The sequence below is a fragment of the Salmo salar genome, unplaced genomic scaffold (assembly GCF_905237065.1).
Source record: "Salmo salar unplaced genomic scaffold, Ssal_v3.1, whole genome shotgun sequence".
Classification (NCBI taxonomy): Eukaryota; Metazoa; Chordata; class Actinopteri; order Salmoniformes; family Salmonidae; genus Salmo; species Salmo salar.
Window position 1 is genome coordinate 265,001 of NW_025550945.1, and position 23,536 is coordinate 288,536.

The 23,536-nt window shown below is 48.3% G+C and overlaps 1 protein-coding gene across 2 annotated transcripts in view; it reads right to left on the reverse strand.

Moving 5' to 3' along the window:
* Window positions 1-23,220, reverse strand: part of LOC123724051 (epsin-2) — a 38,470-nt gene extending 15,250 nt beyond the window's left edge. The window contains exons 1-4 of one of the 2 annotated variants that reach the window (XM_045714177.1): window positions 22,804-23,220; window positions 14,722-15,264; window positions 13,590-13,755; window positions 8,156-8,326 (exon numbers count right to left, since the gene is read on the reverse strand). In XM_045714177.1, the coding sequence (XP_045570133.1) occupies window positions 8,156-8,326; window positions 13,590-13,755; window positions 14,722-14,979 (595 nt within the window). In that variant the 5' untranslated portion in view covers window positions 14,980-15,264; window positions 22,804-23,220. The remainder of the gene's footprint in view (window positions 1-8,155; window positions 8,327-13,589; window positions 13,756-14,721; window positions 15,265-22,803) is intronic. The other variant, XM_045714176.1, reaches the window with a different exon arrangement.
* Window positions 23,221-23,536: the final 316 nt, after the last annotated feature.

Consider the following 23,536-nt stretch of genomic DNA (forward strand, 5'->3'; position numbering starts at 1 on the left):
GTTCGCCCCAAAGTCGATATATATTGTATTTTGCTATTTTGCCTCATGACTCCTACATACTTTGTTGACTACAAAAACTTTCTTTACCCAAAACGTGGGACAGACTGTTTGTTCCAACACTCGGGACTCTGACTTTCTATTGGTTTACACAGACTCTTGGCCTCCCATCCTATTCTAAACCACCTCTCGCCGGCTTTGAGTTCATGTTACCTGATGAAATTGCTGTTACAATAGGATCTTGGAGCCATCTGATAGACATTGAGATGTCATAAATCAGCACTGTAGAGTTCTCCCCTGTCCTCTGCCGTTCCCTGATTGTATTACTGCTGATGATGATATCTGGAAATGTCCATATACTCCCTGGCCCATCTACTGTTGCTAGGCCCAATTCTGACTTGTGCTCCGATATCTGCTCTCGTAAAAAGCCTTGGGGTTTTCTGCACGTTAACACTCGGAAGCTTATTACCTAAAATGGATCCATTGAAAGTGTGGGTTCACATCTCCAATCCAGATGTGTTGGTCATTACTGAGATGTGGTTAAGGAAGAGTGTTTTGAATCCTGATGTTTAACCTTTCTGGTTCTAAACTTTTTTTTCGGAAAGACAGATCTTCCAAAGGTGGTGGAGTGGCAATCTTTTACCAAGGATCACCTTCAGTGCTCAGTTGTCTCCACCAAGTCTGTCCCCCAAACAATTTGATTTGCTCGTTTTTAAGCTTTAAAAACTTTCAAATAGCTCTTTGTTGACTGTTGCTGGGTGCTATCGTCCTCCATCAGCACCGGCCTGTACCCCACCGGCCCTCAGCACCGGCCTGGACCCCACCGGCCCTCAGCACCGGCCTGGACCCCACCGGCCCTCAGCACCGGCCCGGACCCCACCGGCCCTCAGCACCGGCCCGTACCCCACCGGCCCTCAGCACCGGCCCGTACCCCACCTGCCCTCAGCACCGGCCCGTACCCCACCTGCCCTCAGCACCGGCCCGTACCCCACCTGCCCTCAGCACCGGCCCGTACCCCACCTGCCCTCAGCACCGGCCCGTACCCCACTTGCCCTCAGCACCGGCCCGTACCCCACCTGCCCTCAGCACCGGCCCGTACCCTACCTGTACCCTACCTGCCCTCAGCACCGGCCCGTACCCTACCTGCCCTCAGCACCGGCCTGTACCCTACCTGCCCTCAGCACAGGCCTGTACCCTACCCGCCCTCAGCACAGGCCTGTACCCTACCTGTACCCTACCTGCCCTCAGCACCGGCCTGTACCCTACCTGCCCTCAGCACAGGCCTGTACCCTTTACACTAAGTCTGAATTTGTCCTGCTAGGTGACCTAAACTGGGACATGCTTAAACCACCTGACTAAACCCTAAAGCAATGGGACTCCCTAAATCTTGCTCAGATTATCACCAATCCCACAAGGCTACTCTCCTCAATGTTATCCTCACAAATAATCCTGATAGGTAGGTATCAGTCTGGTGTTTCCTGTAAGGACCTTAGTGATCACTGTTTTACAGCCTGTGTTCGTAATGGCTGCCCAGTGAAACCACCTTTCCTGATTTGTCATAGACGCTTGCTAAACAACTTTAACGAGCAAGCCTTCCCTTCATGACCTGGCCTCTGTGAAATGGTATAGAATCAGCTTGTTCCCATCTGTTGAAGATGCTTGGACCTTATTTTTTTTATATTTTCAGTGGTATTGTTAACATAACACGCCCCCATAAAGAAAATTAGAATTAAAAAACAGGTTCAGCTCCTGATTCGACCGTGATCTTGCAGAGTTACTACCACCTCAAGAATTGCATTTGGCAAAAGACTCAGCACACGCATACTCAGGCTGACTGGCTCTCGTTCAGGCAAATGAGATATAAATTCACTCAGGCTATCCGGAAGGCCAAAGTTAGTTACTTTAAGGAGCAGTTCTCTCTCTGTGGGTCGAACCCCAAGAAGTTCTGGAAAACAGTTAAAGACCTGGAGAATAAATCCTCCTCCTCACAGCTGCCCATGTCCCTTAATGTTGATGATGTGGTTGTTACTGACAAGAAGCACATGGCTGAGCTCTTTAATCACCACTTCATTAAGTCAGGATTCCTATTTGACTCAGCCATGCCTCCTTGCCCGTCCAACATTTCCTCATCTCCCACCCCTTCTAATGCGACTAACCCTGATGCTCCTCCCTCTTTTTCCCCTGCCCTGCTACAAAGTTTCTCCCTGCAGGCGGTCACTGAGTCCGAGGTGCTAAAGGAGCTCCATAAACTTGACCCCCCCAAAAAAACATCTGGGTCAGATGGTTTAGACCCTTTCTTCTTTAAGGTTGCTGCCCCTATCATCGCCAAGCCCTATCTCTGACCTTTTTAACCTGTCTCTCCTCTCTGGGGAGGTTCCCATTGCTTGGAAGGCAGCCACGGTTCGTCCTTTATTTAAAGGGGGAGATCAAGCTGATCCTAACTGTTATAGGCCTACTTCTATTTTGCCCTGTTCATCAAAAGTGTTGGAAAAACTTATCAATAATCAACTGACTGGCTTTCTTGATGTCTGTAGTATTCTCTCTGGTCTGCAATCTGGTTTCCTGCTCAGGTTATGGACGTGTCACTGCAACCTTAAAGGTCCTCAATGATGTCACCATTTCCCTTGATTCTCAGCAATGTTGTGCTTCTATTTTTATTGACTCGGTCAAAGCTTTTGATACGGTAGACCGTTCCGTTCTTGTGGGCCGACTAAGGAGTATTGGTGTCTCTGAGGGGTCTTTGGCCTGGTTTGCTAACTACCTCTCTCAAAGAGTGCAGTGTATAAAGTCAGAACATCTGCTGTCTCAGCCACTGCCTGTCACCAAGGGAGTACCCCAAGGCTCGACCCTAGGCCCCACGCTCTTCTCAATTTACAACAATAACATAGCTCAGGCAGTAGGAAGCTCTCTCATCCATTTATATGCAGATGATACAGTCTTCTACTCAGCTGGCCCCTCCCTGGATTTTGTGTTAAACGCTCTACAACAAAGCTTTCTTAGTGTCCAACAAGCTTTCTCTGCCCTTAACCTTGTTCTGAACACCTCCAAAACAAAGGTCATGTGGTTCGGTAAGAAGATTGCCCCTCTCCCCACATGTGTGATTACTACCTCTGAAGGTTTAGAGCTTGATGTAGTCACTTCATACAAGTACTTGGGAGTATGGCTAGACGGTACACTGTCCTTCTCTCAGCACATCCAGCATATCCAAGCTGCAGGCTAAATTTAAATCTAGACTTGGTTCTCTCTTTCGTAATTGCTCCTCTTTCACCCCAGCCGCCAAACTAACCCTGATTCAGATGACCATCCTACCCATGCTAGATTACGGAGACATAATTTATAGATCGGCAGGTAAGGGTGCTCTCGAGCGGCTAGATGTTCTTTACCATTCGGCCATCAGATTTGCCACCAAATCACTGCACTCTATACTCCTCTGTAAACTGGTGATCTCTGTTTCCCCGTCGCAAGACCCACTGGTTGATGCTTATTTATAAAACCCTCTTAGGCCTCACTCTCCCCCCTATCTGAGATATCTACTGCAGCCCTCATCCTCCACATACAAAAACCCGTTCTGCCAGTCATATTCTGTTAACCTGTTGGGTCTAGGGGGCAGCATTTGCACGTCTGGATAAAAAAAAATTACCCGATTTAATCTGGTTACTAATCCTACCCAGTAACTACAATATGCATATACTTATTATATATGGATAGAAAACACTCTAAAGTTTCCAAAACTGTTTGAATGGTGTCTGTGAGTATAACAGAACTCATTTGGCAGGCAAAACCCTGAGACATTTACTGACAGGAAGTGGATACCTGATGTGTTGTATTGACTTTAAACCTATCCCATTGAAAAACACAGGGGTTTAGGAATATTCCTATTGCTTCCACTAGATGTCACCAGCCTTTACAAAGTGTTTTGAGTCTTCTGGAGGGAGATCTGACCGAACAAGAGCCATGGAACGATGATGTCCCATTAGACACCTGGCGCGCGAGTTCATGTTGGGTACCCTCGTTCCAATACGTTATAAAAGAGTATGCATTCGTCCACCTTGAATATTATTCATGTTCTGGTTAAAAAAGGCCCTAATGATTTATGCTATACAACGTTTGACATGTTTGAACGAACGGAAATATATTTTTTCCCCTCGTTCATGACGAGAAGTCCGGCTGGCTTACATCATGTGCTAACGAGACAGAGATTTTTGGACATAAATGATGAGCTTTTTTGAACAAAACTACATTCGTTATGGACCTGTGATACCTGGAAGTGACATCTGATGAAGAGAATCAAAGGTAATGGATTATTTACATAGTATTTTCGATTTTAGATCTCCCCAACATGACGTCTAGTCTGTATCGCAACGCGTATTTTTCTGGGCGCAGTGCTCAGATTATTGCAAAGTGTGATTTCCCAGTAAGGTTATTTTTAAATCTGGCAAGTTGATTGCGTTCAAAAGATGTAAATCTATAATTCTTTAAATGACAATATAATATTTTACCAATGTTTTCTAATTTTAATTATTTAATTTGTGACGCTGACTTGACTGCCGGTTATTGGAGGGAAACGATTTCCTCAACATCAATGCCATAGTAAAACGCTGTTTTTGGATATAAATATGAACTTGATAGAACTAAAAATGCATGCATTGTCTAACATAATGTCCTAGGAGTGTCATCTGATGGAGATTGTCAAAGGTTAGTGCATCATTTTAGCTGGTTTTATGGTTTTGGTGACCCTGTCTTTGACTTGACAAAACATTACACACAACTCTTGTAAATGTACTGTCCTAACATACTCTAAATTTATGCTTTCGCCGTAAAACCTTTTTGAAATCGTAAAACGTGGTTAGATTAAGGAGATGTTTATCTTTCAAATGGTGTAACATAGTTGTATTTTTGAAAAATTTGAATTTTGACATTTATTTGGATTCAAATTTGCCGCTCTTGAAATGCACCTGCTGTTGATGGAGTGCACCACGGGTGGCACGCTAGCGTCCCACCTAGCCCCAAGAGGTTAAAGGTCCCCAAAGCGAACACATCCCTGGGTCGCTCGTCTTTTCAGTTCACTGCAGCTAGCGACTGGAACGAGCTGCAACAAACACTCAAACTGGACAGTTTTATCTCAATCTCTTCATTCAAAGACTCAATCATGGACACTCTTACTGACAGTTGTGGCTGCTTTGTGTGATGTATTGTTGTCTCTACCTTCTTGACCTTTGTGCTGTTGTCTGTGCCCAATAATGTTTGTACCATGCCGTGTTGCGCTGCTGCCACGCTGTGTTGTCGTGTTGCGCTGCTGCCACGCTGTGTTGTCGTGTTGCGTTGCTGCCACGCTGTGTTGCTACCATAACTGACTTGCCTAGTTAAATAAAAAGTTAAAATAAAACAAATATATATAGATTTTTTAAAGCACTGAGCTAGCCTGCAACTTCAATTCTTGGAGTACATCAAACTGCACATGTTCAGTCTGATTGAGACTCCATCCTAATCCACTTCCTGTTCAGTCAGACTCCATCCTAATCCACTTCCTGTTCCGTCAGACTCCATCCTAATCCACTTCCTGTTCCGTCAGACTCCATCCTAATCCACTTCCTGTTCCGTCAGACTCCATCCTAATCCACTTCCTGTTCAGTCAGACTCCATCCTAATCCACTTCCTGTTCAGTCAGACTCCATCCTAATCCACTTCCTGTTCAGTCAGACTCCATCCTAATCCACTTCCTGTTCAGTCAGACTCCATCCTAATCCACTTCCTGTTCAGTCAGACTCCATCCTAATCCACTTCCTGTTCAGTCAGACTCCATCCTAATCCACTTCCTGTTCAGTCAGACTCCATCCTAATCCACTTCCTGTTCAGTCAGACTCCATCCTAATCCACTTCCTGTTCAGTCTTCACGTAGGAACGAACAGTGTCAGGTGATCGATGGCTTTGTCCTTTCAGCAAGAAGCTGCAACAAACACACACTGTATCCTAGGAGTCTGTACAGTCCAAGGATGAACACAACTCCCAGCCAGCCCTCCTCCCGGCCAGTCAGCCAGCCCTCCTCCCAGTCAGCCAGCCAGCCCTCCTCCCAGTCAGCCAGCCAGCCCTCCTCCCAGTCAGCCAGCCAGCCCTCCTCCCAGCCAGCCAGCCAGCCCTCCTCCCAGCCAGCCAGCCAGCCAGCCAGCCCCTCCTCCCAGCCAGCCAGCCAGCCAGCCCCTCCTCCCAGCCAGCCAGCCAGCCAGCCCTCCTCCCAGCCAGCCAGCCAGCCAGCCCTCCTCCCAGCCAGCCAGCCCTCCTCCCAGCCAGCCAGCCAGCCAGCCAGCCCTCCTGCCAGCCAGCCAGCCAGCCAGCCAGCCAGCCAGCCAGCCCTCCTCCCAGCCAGCCAGCCAACCAGCCAGCCAGCCAACCAGCCAGCCCTCCTCCCAGCCAGCCAGCCAACCAGCCAGCCCTCCTCCCAGCCAGCCAGCCAGCCCTCCTCCCAGCCAGCCAGCCAGCCCTCCTCCCAGCCAGCCAGCCAGCCCTCCTCCCAGCCAGCCAGCCAGCCCTCCTCCCAGCCAGCCAGCCAGCCCTCTTCCCAGCCAGCCAGCCAGCCAGCCCTCCTCCCAGCCAGCCAGCCCTCCTCCCAGCCCTCCTCCCAGCCAGCCAGCCAACCAGCCAGCCCTCCTCCCAGCCAGCCAGCCAGCCAGCCCTCCTCCCAGCCAGCCAACCAGCCAGCCCTCCTCCCAGCCAGCCAGCCAGCCCTCCTCCCAGCCAGCCAGCCAGCCAGCCAGCCAGCCAGCCCTCCTCCCAGCCAGCCAACCAGCCAGCCCTCCTCCCAGCCAGCCAGCCCTCCTCCCAGCCAGCCAGCCAGCCAGCCAGCCAGCCAGCCCTCCTCCCAGCCAGCCAGCCAACCAGCCAACCCTCCTCCCAGCCAGCCCTCCTCCCAGCCAGCCCTCCTCCCAGCCAGCCCTCCTCCCAGCCAGCCCTCCTCCCAGCCAGCCCTCCTCCCAGCCAGCCCTCCTCCCAGCCAGCCCTCCTCCCAGCCAGCCAGCCAGCCCTTCTCCTGCCAGCCAGCCAGCCAGCCTACAGACAGAGATCCTAGTGAAGTATAAATATAGCTCTGGTATCTCTCAGTACTACAAACCATGAAAAGGAAAAAACCCAAAAATAAACTGCATTTAATCCGTCATGGAAATAATAAATATGCTAATGAAGTACTGAAAAAACATGGTTCCTTCCACCTTCAATAATAACCTCATTATATTAACCCGGTCTCATAAAGACAACGCCACACCTTCCATTATATTAACCCGGTCTCATAAAGACAACGCCACACCTTCCATTATATTAACCCCGGTCTCATAAAGACAACGCCACACCTTCCATTATATTAACCCGGTCTCATAAAGACAACGCCACACCTTCCATTATATTAACCCGGTCTCATAAAGACAACGCCCCACCTTCCATTATATTAACCCGGTCTCATAAAGACAACGCCCCACCTTCCATTATATTAACCCCGTCTCATAAAGACAACGCCACACCTTCCATTATATTAACCCCGTCTCATAAAGACAATGCCTCCACACCTTCCATTATATTAACCCCGTCTCATAAAGAAAACGCCACACCTTCCATTATATTAACCCCGTCTCATAAAGACAACACCTCCACACCTTCCATTATATTAACTCCCCCAGCCCCGCTCTCATTGGCCAGTGCCTGTCCAGCCTCGTTTCTATTGGCTGATCTCCGCTTCCTTCAGAGTAGGATGATTCAGCTGCTACACAGTTTCCACCACATTTATCATAACCACACACACACACACACACACACACGTGAGACCTAGGAGCTCCACTGCTGTGACCTAAAGGTCAGAGGTGACTGGGGCCAGAGAGAGAGGAAGTGTTGTTTCTTCTCTCTCTCTCCACGGTGAAGGAGGGATAAACACGGAGCTCTCCAGAGAAGAAGAACAGAGTCCAGCCACGTGAAGGAGAGAAGGGGAACAGATTCCAGTCACGTGAAGGGGGGAAGGGAGGGAAGAGGAACAGATTCCAGTCATGTGAAGGACAGAAGGGGAACTCTGTGTGTGTGTGGTGTGTGGTGTGTGGTGTGTGGTGTGTGTGTGTGTGTGTGTGTGTGTGTGTGTGAGAGAGAGAGAGAGAGAGAGAGAGAGAGAGTTAGGTCTACTCACAGCCGTGGTAAGATGCAGGTGACCCCTCTGACTTGCCGTACTCCTCGCTGTAGGAGGTCGACAGGTTGGGTTGAGACGAACCTCTGCCAAAACCCTGACCTGGTGTCACCGCCCCTGTAGTGGTTACCTGGGCCATCCTCTCCTTCGTCTTCAGAGCCTGGGAACGCTCACCTGGACAGGACAACATATCATCATCATCACTAACCTCACCTGGACAGGACAACATACCATCATCACTAACCTCACCTGGACAGGACAACATACCATCATCACTAACCTCACCTGGACAGGACAACATACCATCATCATCATCATCACTAACCTCACCTGGACAGGACAACATACCATCATCATCATCACTAACCTCACCTGGACAGGACAACATACCATCATCATCACTAACCTCACCTGGACAGGACAACATACCATCATCACTAACCTCACCTGGACAGGACAACATACCATCATCATCACTAACCTCACCTGGACAGGACAACATACCATCATCATCACTAACCTCACCTGGACAGGACAACATACCATCATCATCATCATCATCATCACTAACCTCACCTGGACAGGACAACATACCATCATCATCACTAACCTCACCTGGACAACATACCATCATCATCACTAACCTCACCTGGACAGGACAACATACCATCATCATCACTAACCTCACCTGGACAACATACCATCATCATCACTAACCTCACCTGGACAGGACAACATACAATCATCACTAACCTCACCTGGACAGGACAACATACCATCATCATCACTAACCTCACCTGGACAGGACAACATACCATCATCACTAACCTCACCTGGACAGGACAACATACCATCATCATCACTAACCTCACCTGGACAGGACAACATACCATCATCATCATCACTAACCTCACCTGGACAGGACAACATACCATCATCATCATCACTAACCTCACCTGGACAGGACAACATACCATCATCATCATCACTAACCTCACCTGGACAGGACAACATACCATCATCATCATCATCATCATCACTAACCTCACCTGGACAGGACAACATACCATCATCATCACTAACCTCACCTGGACAGGACAACATACCATCATCACTAACCTCACCTGGACAGGACAACATACCATCATCATCATCACTAACCTCACCTGGACAGGACAACATACCATCATCACTAACCTCACCTGGACAGGACAACATACCATCATCACTAACCTCACCTGGACAGGACAACATACCATCATCATCACTAACCTCACCTGGACAGGACAACATACCATCATCACTAACCTCACCTGGACAGGACAACATACCATCATCACTAACCTCACCTGGACAGGACAACATACCATCATCACTAACCTCACCTGGACAGGACAACATACCATCATCACTAACCTCACCTGGACAGGACAACATACCATCATCACTAACCTCACCTGGACAGGACAACATATCATCATCATCATCATCATCATCACTAACCTCACCTGGACAGGACAACATACCATCATCACTAACCTCACCTGGACAGGACAACATACCATCATCATCACTAACCTCACCTGGACAGGACAACATACCATCATCACTAACCTCACCTGGACAGGACAACATACCATCATCACTAACCTCACCTGGACAGGACAACATACCATCATCACTAACCTCACCTGGACAGGACAACATACCATCATCACTAACCTCACCTGGACAGGACAACATACCATCATCATCACTAACCTCACCTGGACAGGACAACATACCATCATCATCACTAACCTCACCTGGACAGGACAACATACCATCATCACTAACCTCACCTGGACAGGACAACATACCATCATCACTAACCTCACCTGGACAGGACAACATACCATCATCACTAACCTCACCTGGACAGGACAACATACCATCATCATCACTAACCTCACCTGGACAGGACAACATACCATCATCATCACTAACCTCACCTGGACAGGACAACATACCATCATCACTAACCTCACCTGGACAGGACAACATACCATCATCATCATCACTAACCTCACCTGGACAGGACAACATACCATCATCATCATCATCACTAACCTCACCTGGACAGGACAACATACCATCATCATCACTAACCTCACCTGGACAGGACAACATACCATCATCATCACTAACCTCACCTGGACAGGACAACATACCATCATCACTAACCTCACCTGGACAGGACAACATACCATCATCACTAACCTCACCTGGACAGGACAACATACCATCATCACTAACCTCACCTGGACAGGACAACATACCATCATCACTAACCTCACCTGGACAGGACAACATACCATCATCACTAACCTCACCTGGACAGGACAACATACCATCATCATCATCATCACTAACCTCACCTGGACAGGACAACATACCATCATCATCATCACTAACCTCACCTGGACAGGACAACATACCATCATCATCATCATCACTAACCTCACCTGGACAGGACAACATACCATCATCATCATCATCATCACTAACCTCACCTGGACAGGACAACATACCATCATCATCATCATCATCACTAACCTCACCTGGACAGGACAACATACCATCATCATCATCACTAACCTCACCTGGACAGAGTGGTCTATGATAGACAGGACATTACCCCAGACAGGACATTACCCCAGACTAGAATATCTCTGCTGTAACCCAGAAGGAGGGGAATGTAATCTGTAGAGACTAGAATATCTCTGCTGTAACCCAGAAGACAAGGAGGGGAATGTAATCTGTAGAGACTAGAATATCTCTGCTGTAATCCAGAAGACAAGGAAGGGAATGTAATCTGTCGAGACTAGAATATCTCTGCTGTAACCAAGAAGACAAGGAAGGGAATGTAATCTGTCGAGACTAGAATATCTCTGCTGTAACGAAGAAAACAAGATGGGAATGTAATCTGTAGAGACTAGAATATCTCTGCTGTAATCCAGAAGCTTGATCTTGCCATTGGATACTTCAGCTAGCAAATCAAAATGCAAAGATGTCGCCGTGAGCAAGATATCATTGATTTGACACATCTTTAAGACGTCCTAGTTGTACAAAACTTAGTGTTGTAAGAAGTGGAGGAGAAGGCAGCAACGCCTGGTGTTAAATCCTACTGTCTATTTCTGAAGACACCGGGTTACCGCCCCAGCCTTCAGTACAGTCAACATGAAGCTCCCAGCCTACAGTCCCTCCTCGTCTTTCAGCAGTACCACCTCCCTCTCCCCGCCTTTCAGCAGTACCACCTCCCTCTCCCCCCCTTTCAGCAGTACCACCTCCCTCTCCTCTCCTTTCAGCAGTACCACCTCCCTCTCCTCTCCTTTCAGCAGTACCACCTCCCTCTCCCCCCTTTCAGCAGTACCACCTCCCTCTCCCCGCCTTTCAGCAGTACCACCTCCCTCTCCCCGCCTTTCAGCAGTACCACCTCCCTCTCCCCCCCTTTCAGCAGTACCACCTCCCTCTCCCCGCCTTTCAGCAGTACCACCTCCCTCTCCCCCCCCTTTCAGCAGTACCACCTCCCTCTCCCCCCTTTCAGCAGTACCACCTCCCTCTCCCCGCCTTTCAGCAGTACCACCTCCCTCTCCCGCCTTTCAGCAGTACCACCTCCCTCTCCTCTCCTTTCAGCAGTACCACCTCCCTCTCCCCGCCTTTCAGCAGTACCACCTCCCTCTCCCCGCCTTTCAGCAGTACCACCTCCCTCTCCCCGCCTTTCAGCAGTACCACCTCCCTCTCCCCGCCTTTCAGCAGTACCACCTCCCTCTCCTCTCCTTTCAGCAGTACCACCTCCCTCTCCTCTCCTTTCAGCAGTACCACCTCCCTCTCCTCTCCTTTCAGCAGTACCACCTCCCTCTCCTCTCCTTTCAGCAGTACCACCTCCCTCTCCTCTCCTTTCAGCAGTACCACCTCCCTCTCCTCTCCTTTCAGCAGTACCACCTCCCTCTCCTCTCCTCTCAGCAGTACCACCTCCCTCTCCTCTCCTTTCAGCAGTACCACCTCCCTCTCCTCTCCTTTCAGCAGTACCACCTCCCTCTCCTCATCTTTCAGCAGAACCACCACCTCCCTCTTCCTCACCTTTCAGTCTCTCCTCATCTTTCAGCAGAACCACCACCTCCCTCTTCCTCACCTTTCAGTCTCTCCTCATCTTTCAGCAGAACCACCACCTCCCTCCCTCTTCCTCACCTTTCAGTCTCTCCTCGTCTTTCAGCAGAACCACCACCTCCCTCTTCCTCACCTTTCAGTCTCTCCTCATCTTTGAGCAGAACCACCACCTCCCTCTTCCTCACCTTTCAGTCTCTCCTCATCTTTCAGCAGTACCACCACCTCCCTCTTCCTCACCTTTCAGTCTCTCCTCATCTTTCAGCAGAACCACCACCTCCCTCTTCCTCACCTTTCAGTCTCTCCTCATCTTTCAGCAGAACCACCACCTCCCTCCTCTTCCTCACCTTTCAGTCTCTCCTCATCTTTCAGCAGTACCACCACCTCCTTCCTCATCTTTCAGCAGAACCACCACCTCCCTCTTCCTCACCTTTCAGTCTTTCCTCGTCTTTCAGCAGAACCACCACCTCCCTCCCTCTTCCTCACCTTTCAGTCTCTCCTCGTCTTTCAGCAGAACCACCAGCTCCCTCCTCTTCCTCACCTTTCAGTCTCTCCTCATCTTTCAGTAGAACCACCTCCCTCTTCCTCACCTTTCAGTCTCTCCTCGTCTCTCAGCAGAACCACCACCTCCCTCCTCTTCCTCACCTTTCAGTCTCTCCTCGTCTTTCAGCAGAACCACCTCCCTCCCTCTTCCTCACCTTTCAGTCTCTCCTCGTCTCTCAGCAGAACCACCACCTCCCTCTTCCTCACCTTTCAGTCTCTCCTCGTCTTTCAGCAGTACCACCTCCTTCCTCTTCCTCATCTTTCAGCAGAACCACCACCTCCCTCTTCCTCACCTTTCAGTCTCTCGTCATCTTTCAGCAGTACCACCTCCCTCTCCTCATCTTTCAGTAGAACCACCTCCCTCTTCCTCACCTTTCAGTCTCTCCTCGTCTTTCAGCAGAACCACCACCTCCCTCCTCTTCCTCACCTTTCAGTCTCTCCTCATCTTTCAGCAGAACCACCACCTCCCTCCTCTTCCTCACCTTTCAGTCTCTCCTCGTCTTTCAGCAGAACCACCACCTCCCTCTTCCTCACCTTTCAGTCTCTCCTCATCTTTCAGCAGAACCACCACCTCCCTCTTCCTCACCTTTCAGTCTCTCCTCATCTTTCAGCAGAACCACCTCCCTCCTCTTCCTCACCTTTCAGTCTCTCCTCATCTTTCAGCAGAACCACCACCTCCCTCCTCTTCCTCACCTTTCAGTCTCTCCTCGTCTTTCAGCAGAACCACCACCTCCCTCCTCTTCCTCACCTTTCAGTCTCTCCTCGTCTTTCAGCAGAACCACCAGCTGTTTGCTCTTCTCTCTGACGTTGATTCCCTGGTCCTTTCCGTCTCTGTCGATGTACTGGAAATCCTTCAGAGTCTGAATGGCAAAGATGTTCTCTTTACACTGTAGGGCCACGCGCTCTGACCCTGTCTGGGAAACACACACACACACAATATTAAACACTGTAGGGGCCACACGCTCTGACCCTGTCTGGAAAACACACACACACACACACACACACCATATTAAACACTGTAGGGCCACGCGCTCTGTACCCCGTCTGGGAAACACACACACACACCATATTAAACACTGTAGGGGCACACGCTCTGTACCCCGTCTGGGAAACACACACACACACACACACACACACACACACACCATATTAAACACTGTAGGGGCACACGCTCTGACCCTGTCTGGGAAACACACACACACACACACACCATATTAAACACTGTAGGGGCCACGCGCTCTGACCCTGTCTGGGAAACACACACACACACACCATATTAAACACTGTAGGGGCCACACGCTCTGTACCCCGTCTGGGAAACACACACACACACACACACACACACACACACACACACACACACACACACACACCATATTAAACACTGTAGGGGCCACACGCTCTGACCCCGTCTGGAAAAATGTCAAAGGGGGTCGAATCCAAACTTGATCTCAGACGTTACATACGGGATACCAGTTAGGATCCTGACCGAAAACGCTCAAAGAAAACCAAGCCAAAACGCTAGGATGAATTTCTTTGTTTAGGTTAGGGTGCGTTTCCCCCGTCCGTCAGGAGACTGAAAAGATTGTCACCTGCCCCCCAGATCCTCAAAAAAGGTTTTTACAGCTGCACCATCGAGAGCATCCTGACCGGTTGGCATCACCGCCTGGTACGGCAACCGCTCTGCATCTGACCCGTAAAAGGCACTACAGAAAGAGTAAGCGCAAACGGGCCCCCAGTACATCCCCCCCCCCAAAAAAATAAAATAATCAGCATTTCACATTCAAATCCACACTTGTTTTTATTCAAAACGCAACGTGAGACAAATAATAATAAGAATAGTAAAGTTGTAGATTTTTTTTGATTGGTAACAGTTTTACCTTAATCAGGTAGTCGAGCAGCGTCAGCGCCTTGTAAACGTGCCTCCAGTTCTTCCCGTGGTCGTTGAGGCGTCTCCAGATCATGCTCATGATCTCGCTGAACGCCACCACGTTATAGGTCAGGTCGGCCACCTCTGACATCAGAGAAGACGAAGGGCCCCAGGGGTCGTTGGAAGTGGACTCCCGGACTTTCTTCTCCGCGTCGGAGTAATTGTTCACCATGTTCTTCACAGAACGTCTGATAGTGGAGCTAGGCATTGTGGCGGTCTCACACACACACACGCTAGCTACCACGACTGGGACACACAGTCAAGAGTGTGTGTGTGTGTGTGAGATGGAGGGGAGAGAGTTTGTGGATACGAATCCGTTCTCGCTGCACTGGCAGCGTCGTGTGTGTGTTGTCACCGTGTCAGAGTGTGTGTGTGTGTGTTGTCAGAGTGTGAGTGTGTGTTCAGGACGTCTCCGCAGACCAGCAGTGTGTTCCACAGTCGTCCAGACAACAGCCTGTTAGAACCATCTCCACACACACAGCCACGCCGTCACCTGAGGAGAGAGACGGGGGGGTTTTAGTACGGCGAGAGAAGGGGGGAGCAAGAACAAGAAGAGAGAGAGGGGAGCGAACGAACGAACGAAGGGGGGAAAGAGAGAGGATGAGCGAAGGGAGAGGGGGGAAAGAACGAGAGAGAGGGTCATATCAATTTAAGGGACCAGAAATGTGACTCCTGCCAAACCTCCTTCCTCCTGCCTCCCCCCTCCTCACCCTGCCTCCCCCTCCTGCCAAACCTCACCCTGCCTCCCCCCTCCTGCCAAACCTCCCTCCTCACCCTGCCTCCCCCTCCTACCAAACCTCCCCTCACCCTGCCTCCCCCTCCTGCCAAACCTCACCCTGCCTCCCCCTCCTGCCAAACCTCCCTCCTCACCCTGCCTCCCCCTCCTACCAAACCCCCCATCACCCTGCCAAGCCTCCCTCCTCCTGCCAAACCCCCCCATCACCCTGCCAAGCCTCCCTCCTCCTGCCAAACCTCCTTCCTCCAAACCCCCCTCCTCACCCTGCCTCTCCCCCTGCCTCCCCCTCCTGCCAAACCTCCCTCTGCCTCTCCCCTCCTCACCTTGCCTCCCCCCTCCTGCCAAACCTCCTTCCTCCCTCCAAACCTCCCTCCTCACCCCTGCCTCCCCCCTCCTGCCACTATGAATACAGCACTGACCTAATGACATCTGCTGCTTTAAAATCACTTACCCCACACACACACACACACACACACACACACACACACACACACACACACACACACACACACACACACACACACACACTAGAGGAAGAGCCCCCATCTGTCTCCCCCCGGAACAACCCCCCCTCCCCAGCGCAGGAGGACTGTACACAGACAGGGTCTGTCAGAGACACAGAGAGAGAGAGAGAGAGAGAGAGCGAGAGACAGACAGACAGACAGACAGACAGAGACACAGACAGACAGAGAGAGAGAGACAGAGACAGACAGAGACACAGAGAGAGAGACAGAGAGAGAGAAAGTCTGAGCCTAAACCACACTAGACTATGTAACACAAAGCTTTTACTATCTTCATCCTGGAATAGACAAAGTTTGAGGTCATCTGTCTTTAGACTAAAGAGCAGGAACCCAGACTTCAAAGAAATCAGAAATACAGACATTATCATCCTACAAGAAACAGGCTATAGAGGAGACGGACCCACTGGTTGCCCTCTAGGTTACAGAGAGCTGGTAGTCCCATCCACCACACTACCAGGTGGGTGGTATAGAGGAGACAGACCCACTGGTTTCCCTCTAGGATACCTAGCGCTCGTAGTCCTTCGGCACCGAACCACCAGGTGTAAATTCACAGCCGGTCGTAACTGGGAGACTCATGGGGGGCGGCGCACAATTGGCCCCGGCGTCGTCCGGGTTAAGGGGAGGGTTTGCCGACCCGGACCTCCTCGTCTCATCGTGCTCTAGTGACTCCTTGGACCAGGGCGCCTGCCTGCAAGCTGACTTCTGTCGTCAGTTGGATGGTGTCTTTTCCTCCGAACACATTGGTGCGACTGGCTTTCCGGATTTTAAGGAGAGCACCGTGTCAAGAAGCAGCGCAGTTTGGCAGGGTCGTGTTGTCGCGGAAGACGCATGGCTCTCGGGCCTTCACCTCTCGAGTCCGTTGCAGCGATGAGACAAGATCGTAACTACCAATTGGATAGAAGGATGGCGCCAGCTGCCCTTTTACGAGCTCCTAACCAACTGTGCTATTTTGTACGGTTTTTCCACTCTCTTTGTATCTTATTTTGTACATAACGTAAATGCTACTGTCTCTTATGACCAAAAAAAGAGCTTCAGAACAGTGATTAAATCACCTTAAACTGGATGAAGAATTTTTTTCACATCATCAACTGTTCAGAGGAGACTGTGGGAATCAGAACTTCATGGTCGAATTGCTGCAAAGAAACCACTACTAAAGGACACCAATAAGAAGAAGAGACTTGCTTGGGCCAAGAAACACAAGCAATGGACATTAGACCGGTGGAAATCTGTCCTTTGGTCTGATGAGTCCAAATTTGAGATTTTTGGTTACAACCACCGTGTCTTTGTGAGACGCAGAGTAGGTGAACAGATGATCTCAGCATGTGTGGTTCCCACCGTGAAGCATGGAGGAGGAGGAGTGATGGTGCTTTGCTGGTGACACAGTCAGTGATTTATTTAGATTTCAAGGTACACTTAACCAGCATGGCTACCACAGCGATACATCATCCCATCTGGTTTGCGCTTAGTGAGACCATTTGTTTTTCAACAGTACAATGACCCAACACTCCTCCAGGCTGTGTAAGGGCTATTTGACCAAGAAGGAGAGTGATGGAGTGCTGCATCAGATGACCTGGCTTCCACAAATCACCTGACCTCAACCCAATTGAGATGGTTTGGGATGAGTTGGACCAGAGAGTGAAGGAAAAGCAGCCAACAAGTGCTCAGCATATGTGGGAACTCCTTCAAAGACTGTTGGAAAAGCATTCCAGGTGAAACTGGTTGAGAGAATACCAAGAGTGTGCAAAAGCTGTCATCAAGGCAAAGGGTGGCTACTTTGAAGAATCTAAATCTACATGATTCCATGTGTGTTATTTCATAGTTTATGGTCGCCACTATTATTCTACAATATAGAAAATAGTACAAATAAAGAAATGAATGAGAAGGTGTGGGGGAGGTGTATTTGTCAATAACGGCTGGTGTGCGATGTCTAATATTAAGGTAGTCTCTGAGGAGTATACAGTTGAAGTCGGAAGTTTACATACCACTTAGGTTGGAGTCATTAAAACTCGTTTTTCCAACCACTCCACACATTTCTTGTTAATTAACAAACTCTAATTTTGGTAAGTCGGTTAGGACATCTACTTTGGTGCACGAAACAAGTAATTTTTCCAACAACATTTCACATTCTTAAAAGTGGTGATCCTAACTGACCTAAGACCGGGAATTTTTACTAGGATTAAATGGTCATGAATTGTGAAAATCTGAGTTTAAATGTATTTGGCTAAGGGATATGTAAACTTCCGACTTCAACCGTACCACCTCAGTCACCGGCTTCATCAATAAGTGACGACGTCAGCTACGCCCTCAGACAAACCATCACAGGGAAAGCATCAATACAGGACTAAGATTGAATCCTACTACACCGGCTCCGACGCTCATCGGATGTGGCAGGGGGTTTGCAAACTATTACGGACTACAAAAAGGGAAACCCAGCTGCAAGCTGCCTGGTGACGCGATCGTGCCTACCAGACGGGCTAAATACCTTTTATTGCTCGCTTTCGAGGCAAGCAACACTGAAGCAGGCATGAGAGCACCAGCTGTTCCGGACAACTGTGTGATCACGCTCTCCGTAGCCAATGTGAGCAAGACCTTCAACATTCACAAGGCCACAGGGCCAGACGGATAACCAGGACGTGTACTCAAGAGCATGCGCAGACCAACAGGAAAGGGTCTTTTCAACTTTTCCCGGACCGAGTCTGTAATACCTATATATATATGTTTCAAACAGACCACCATAGTCCCTGTGCCCAAGAAAGCGAAGGTAACCTGCCTAAATAACTACCCCCCCGTAGCATGACCAGCCTTTCAAGCTTGCTGCCATCCAGGACCTATATACTAGGCAGTGTCAGAGGAAGACTGGCAGGCGGTACCGGAGCACCAAATCTAGATCCAAAAACAGCATCTACCCCCAATTAGCCATAAGACTCCTGAACAATGAATCAAATGACCTATTTGCATTGACATTGAAAATATTACGAAATAAAAATGATAGAAAAACATGGCGACACGGCCAAATGACTATCGCTCCGTCGCGCTCACCTCGTCATCATGAAGTGCTTGGAGAAGGCTTGTCACGGCCCAGATCAAGGCCAGGCACACTGGACCCACTCCAATTTACCTACCACTCGTAACAGATCCACAAAAGATGCCACTTCCATCACATCTGGACAAGAGGAACACCTCTTGCGAGAATGCCGTTCATTAACGACAGTTCCAAGCATTCAACACTATTTGTTCCCTCCAAGTGCGACACCAAGCTCAGAGCCCCGGGTCTAGACCCTCTGCAACTGGAACCTGGACTTCCTGACGGGGCAGACCAGAGGCAACAAAACGTCTTCTACATTGACTCTGAACAACGGAGCCCCCCAGGGATGTGTTGTCAGTCCTCTGCTGTACTCAGTTCAATTGTAAGCCTGATAACTCCATCCTCCCTATAGGCTGATTCATTGTTGTTTGATTGGTTGGTTAAGGGAACATGCTCCAATCCACATGAGTTAAGTTTCTTGGCGTCCACGTCACCGAGGACATGTCACGGACCAACACTCTTGTCAAGAGGGTGCAACAGCGTCTCTACGTCCTAAGGCAGCTTTAGAAATTTCCGGCCTGCCGCGCCGCCCCCCCCACCCCCGGGGTCCTCGACGCAACGTCGAGAGCGTCCTGACCGGTTGCATCATGGGAATTGCTCCGTCCACGACTGCAAGGCCCCTCCAGCGGGTGGTCCCACCCATCCAGGAAATATACCTTGAAATGGTGCCTGAGGAAGGCATGCAGAATTAAGGACCTCACACACCACAGCCATAAGCTGATCTCTCCCTTTCAGTCATCAGACTGTATCGGAGAATGAGGTCTGTTACCATCAGGTTCAGAGACAGTTTTTATCTACAAGCCATCAGACTGTATCAGAGCATGAGGTCTGATAGAAACTGTCTGAGTCTGTTGGTATCTACAAGCCATCAGACTGCTGAACACTTAAACTGGACTGACCACTTGCTCTGATTCTCCACACCTTAGTACACATGCACACCCACACATCACAACTGCTGCTATCAGACTTACTATACAGCTCAATTTATACACTTTCCCCCCCACTTCCCCAACACATGTGTAAATATTGGACTATAAAACGGTGCCTTCTTGTATTATACTAATGCAAAATTGTATTATTCTATTCTACTAAGTCTTTTAATTAGTTTCTATTCTTATATTTTATGATTTCTTATTATTGTTGCATTGTCCAGAAGGAACCTGCAAGTAAACATTTCGCTACCATGCGTATCCTGTACATACCACTAATAAAAACTTGAAACATGTAGCAGCTAGCCTAACATGATGCTAACCACTCTAGGCTGTAAAAAACACACTATGTAGCAGCTAGCCTGGCTAGCCTAGCGTGATGCTAACCACTCTGGGCTGTAAAAAACAAACTATGTAGCAGCTAGCCTGGCTAGCCTAACATGATGCTAACCACTCTGGGCTGTAAAAAACACACTATGTAGCAGCTAGCCTGGCTAGCCTAACATGATGCTAACCACTCTGGGCTGTAAAAAACACACTATGTAGCAGCTAGCCTGGCTAGCCTAACATGATGCTAACCACTCTGGGCTGTAAAAACACATCATAAAAAATGGCATCAACGAGTCCATCTGACTCTGGGGAAGTAGATAAAAGGGCCTCATTGCCAAAAATCAGAATGTATCCCTTTATTGATACACTGGGCGGACAACACAATAGGTATTTCTGTGTGTGTGTGTAGTGTGTGTCTAGACAAGCAACCCAGCCAGTTATTTCACCTGTCTAAAAAACCTGATTGTTGGCATCTAGAATGTTACAACTTTACAGATGCAGTAAACTGGGTCATGTTCCGAGTTCCTCATCACTCATATAGATGATATATGCAGCTAATCTCACAACACTACCCCATCCACTGACTATTATCGCTTCATTAAAAAAAAGCATGCAAGAAAATGTTCCAAGCACTGATTTATTCATTAACAGTGCTCAGTGAGCTCCTGCCCAAGTGTCAAGAACTGCTTATCAATTCAATTCAGAGATGAATCCATACTAAACATAATGCAATGTCCAAGCACTCATCTCTCACACCCACCCACCCCTTCCCGTGCCCCTGATCGAGACGTCATTCGTCCTTTTGTCCTCCTCCCCAGCCCAAGACAAAGACGGAAATCCCTCCCTGAGAACCGGCTACAGGTGCATCGGCCTGCCCTTACTCAAACTGATCTCACACACACACACAGAGAGACAATAGCTGCTCCCTAGCCTGGGCAGAGGGGCAGCATCCCGGCTACACCCCAGGGCATTACCGGCTCAGTGTCCTGCACCATGTTACCGTGCTGAGAGATAAAAATGTTACAGCGACTGATGATACATGGTGAAAGCAGCGCCCAAACATTATAGCCATATAGTTAATAACTACATAAAGTGAACATAAGTTAAAATGATGTTCCGCTTTTCAATGTTAACTAGTTACCGAACTGTATGGATAGTTTACTGGAAATATGGTCAGTGGTATTTCTTGCTACACAGTGATTCATCAACCACATTGAAACTGCTGATATTATGAACTAGTTATGAGAAACAACGCTTCCCAGTTGTCTAGTTAGCTCGTTTTTTTTTCACGAAAACTAAAAACGGAGCCAGTAGCTAGTTAGTTAGCTAGGTAGTTAGCTAGTTAGCTAACAACCCTGAATGACACAGCCTCCAAACGGTTACCTAAAGCTAAATGATAAACCCAACTTTACTCTCACACACACACACACACTAGTAGCTTTGTATACAAACTAAAACTAGTGTCTGAAACATTTATTGAGTAAACAGTGAAGTTTTTTTTAAACCAGTTATGTTGGACTAACAAATTAGCATCAACGCCTTTCTTGACATACATCTCTAGCTAGCCGGCTAGTTAGCTAAGCTAGCTAACATTAGCTATTCTTTTTTTTTTTACATTTTCTGTCACATTAAAATTGTTGAGAAACTGTGTGACTTCACTACAACATCTAACTAAATTCATTTAAAAACATGTTCATCTACAAAACTAACTAACGTTAACTAACAAATGAACATGTTAGTTACAAAACTTATAGAAAATAAAAATTCCCCCAAAAACAAAACAGTTGTTGTAACGACAGAAACTCCCACCTTTCTCTACAATCCTTCGGTTTAGAGTAAAAAAAAGTGCATTTCAACACATTTTTGTTTAACATGTTTTTAGGATTTATTCAATTGTTGCATTTTATCTGGGTTTAAACATTTAGGAGTCACCCCCAACACGGTCAAAATGTTCAAAACAAAGTAGCTAGGCCACTAGCTAAACTACAACACCTTTCGCGATACTGTTAGCTAGCTAGCTATCTAGCTACAAACGATAATACAAAAGGTAGTAGCAAAAAGCTAACCTGGTTAGTTAACTAACAGGCTAACGTTAGCTAACTAGCCAGCTAGCTACAAACGATAAAAAGGTAGTAGCAAAAGCTAACCTTGTTAGCTAACTAACAGGCTAACGTTAGCTAGGTACAACCGATAATACAAAAAGGTGGTAGCAAAAGCTAACCTGGTTAGCTAACTGGCTAACGTTAGCTAGCTATCTAGCTACAAACGATAATAAAAAGGTAGTAGCAAAAAGCTAACCTTGTTAGCTAACTAACTGGCTAACGATAGCTAGCCAGGTTTAAATGCTAGGTGGAGACATCACCCAAAAGCATCCCAAAGCCAAGGCGATTGAACAGCCTGGAAAACAAACAAAAAACAATGAATAACTTACCATTTTCCTTTCGAATTACTCAACAAAACACTGAATATCCAGGATTTTTTTTACAACCCATACGATCAAGAAGTGAACATCAACAAAACAAAAAAAAACCTGGAAAGTTGACTTATTTTTGTTGTTTGAAAAAGCTTCTTTTACACCCTTCCCGTAATATGTAGTTTAGTTAGCCAAGCAGGCTTTTTCTTTTTACACGTCTCTGACTCCCTGCTCCTATCAACATGGCGGGCGGTAAAGCTCCTCTCGTCCCGGGAGGGGGGCATGTAGGCGGGGAAGGGTGTGACCAAAGCTGCTTGACTCGCTGATGCAGAAATCATCTCTCTCTCTCTCTGTCCCTCTCTCTCTCTCTCTCCTTTCTGAGGAATCCATTCATAACGAAGTCGTTTGAAGCAACAGTGTGCTAAACTAGAGGACATGGGTAGAATGTAAAATATCAACATTTTACTCTCGTATCCTCACTTCCTAGTCTCCTTCCTCAAAACCCCATTGGAGAAGAAGCTCAGAAAGGGACGAGATCTCTGGTTTTGTCATCCGATAGATTTTTGAGAAGGAGGCAAGGATTTAATTAGAGATTTTGTACATGGTGGTTTTTAAGACAACTCAATATGGTGTAATTGCATACCAGCAATTCGGGGTGTTTCTTGATATGGGCGTTCAATGCATAACAGGAACGCCCTTTAATATGACGAAACGCGCATTGGTGGCTGTCATTCGTCAGTTCATTGATACC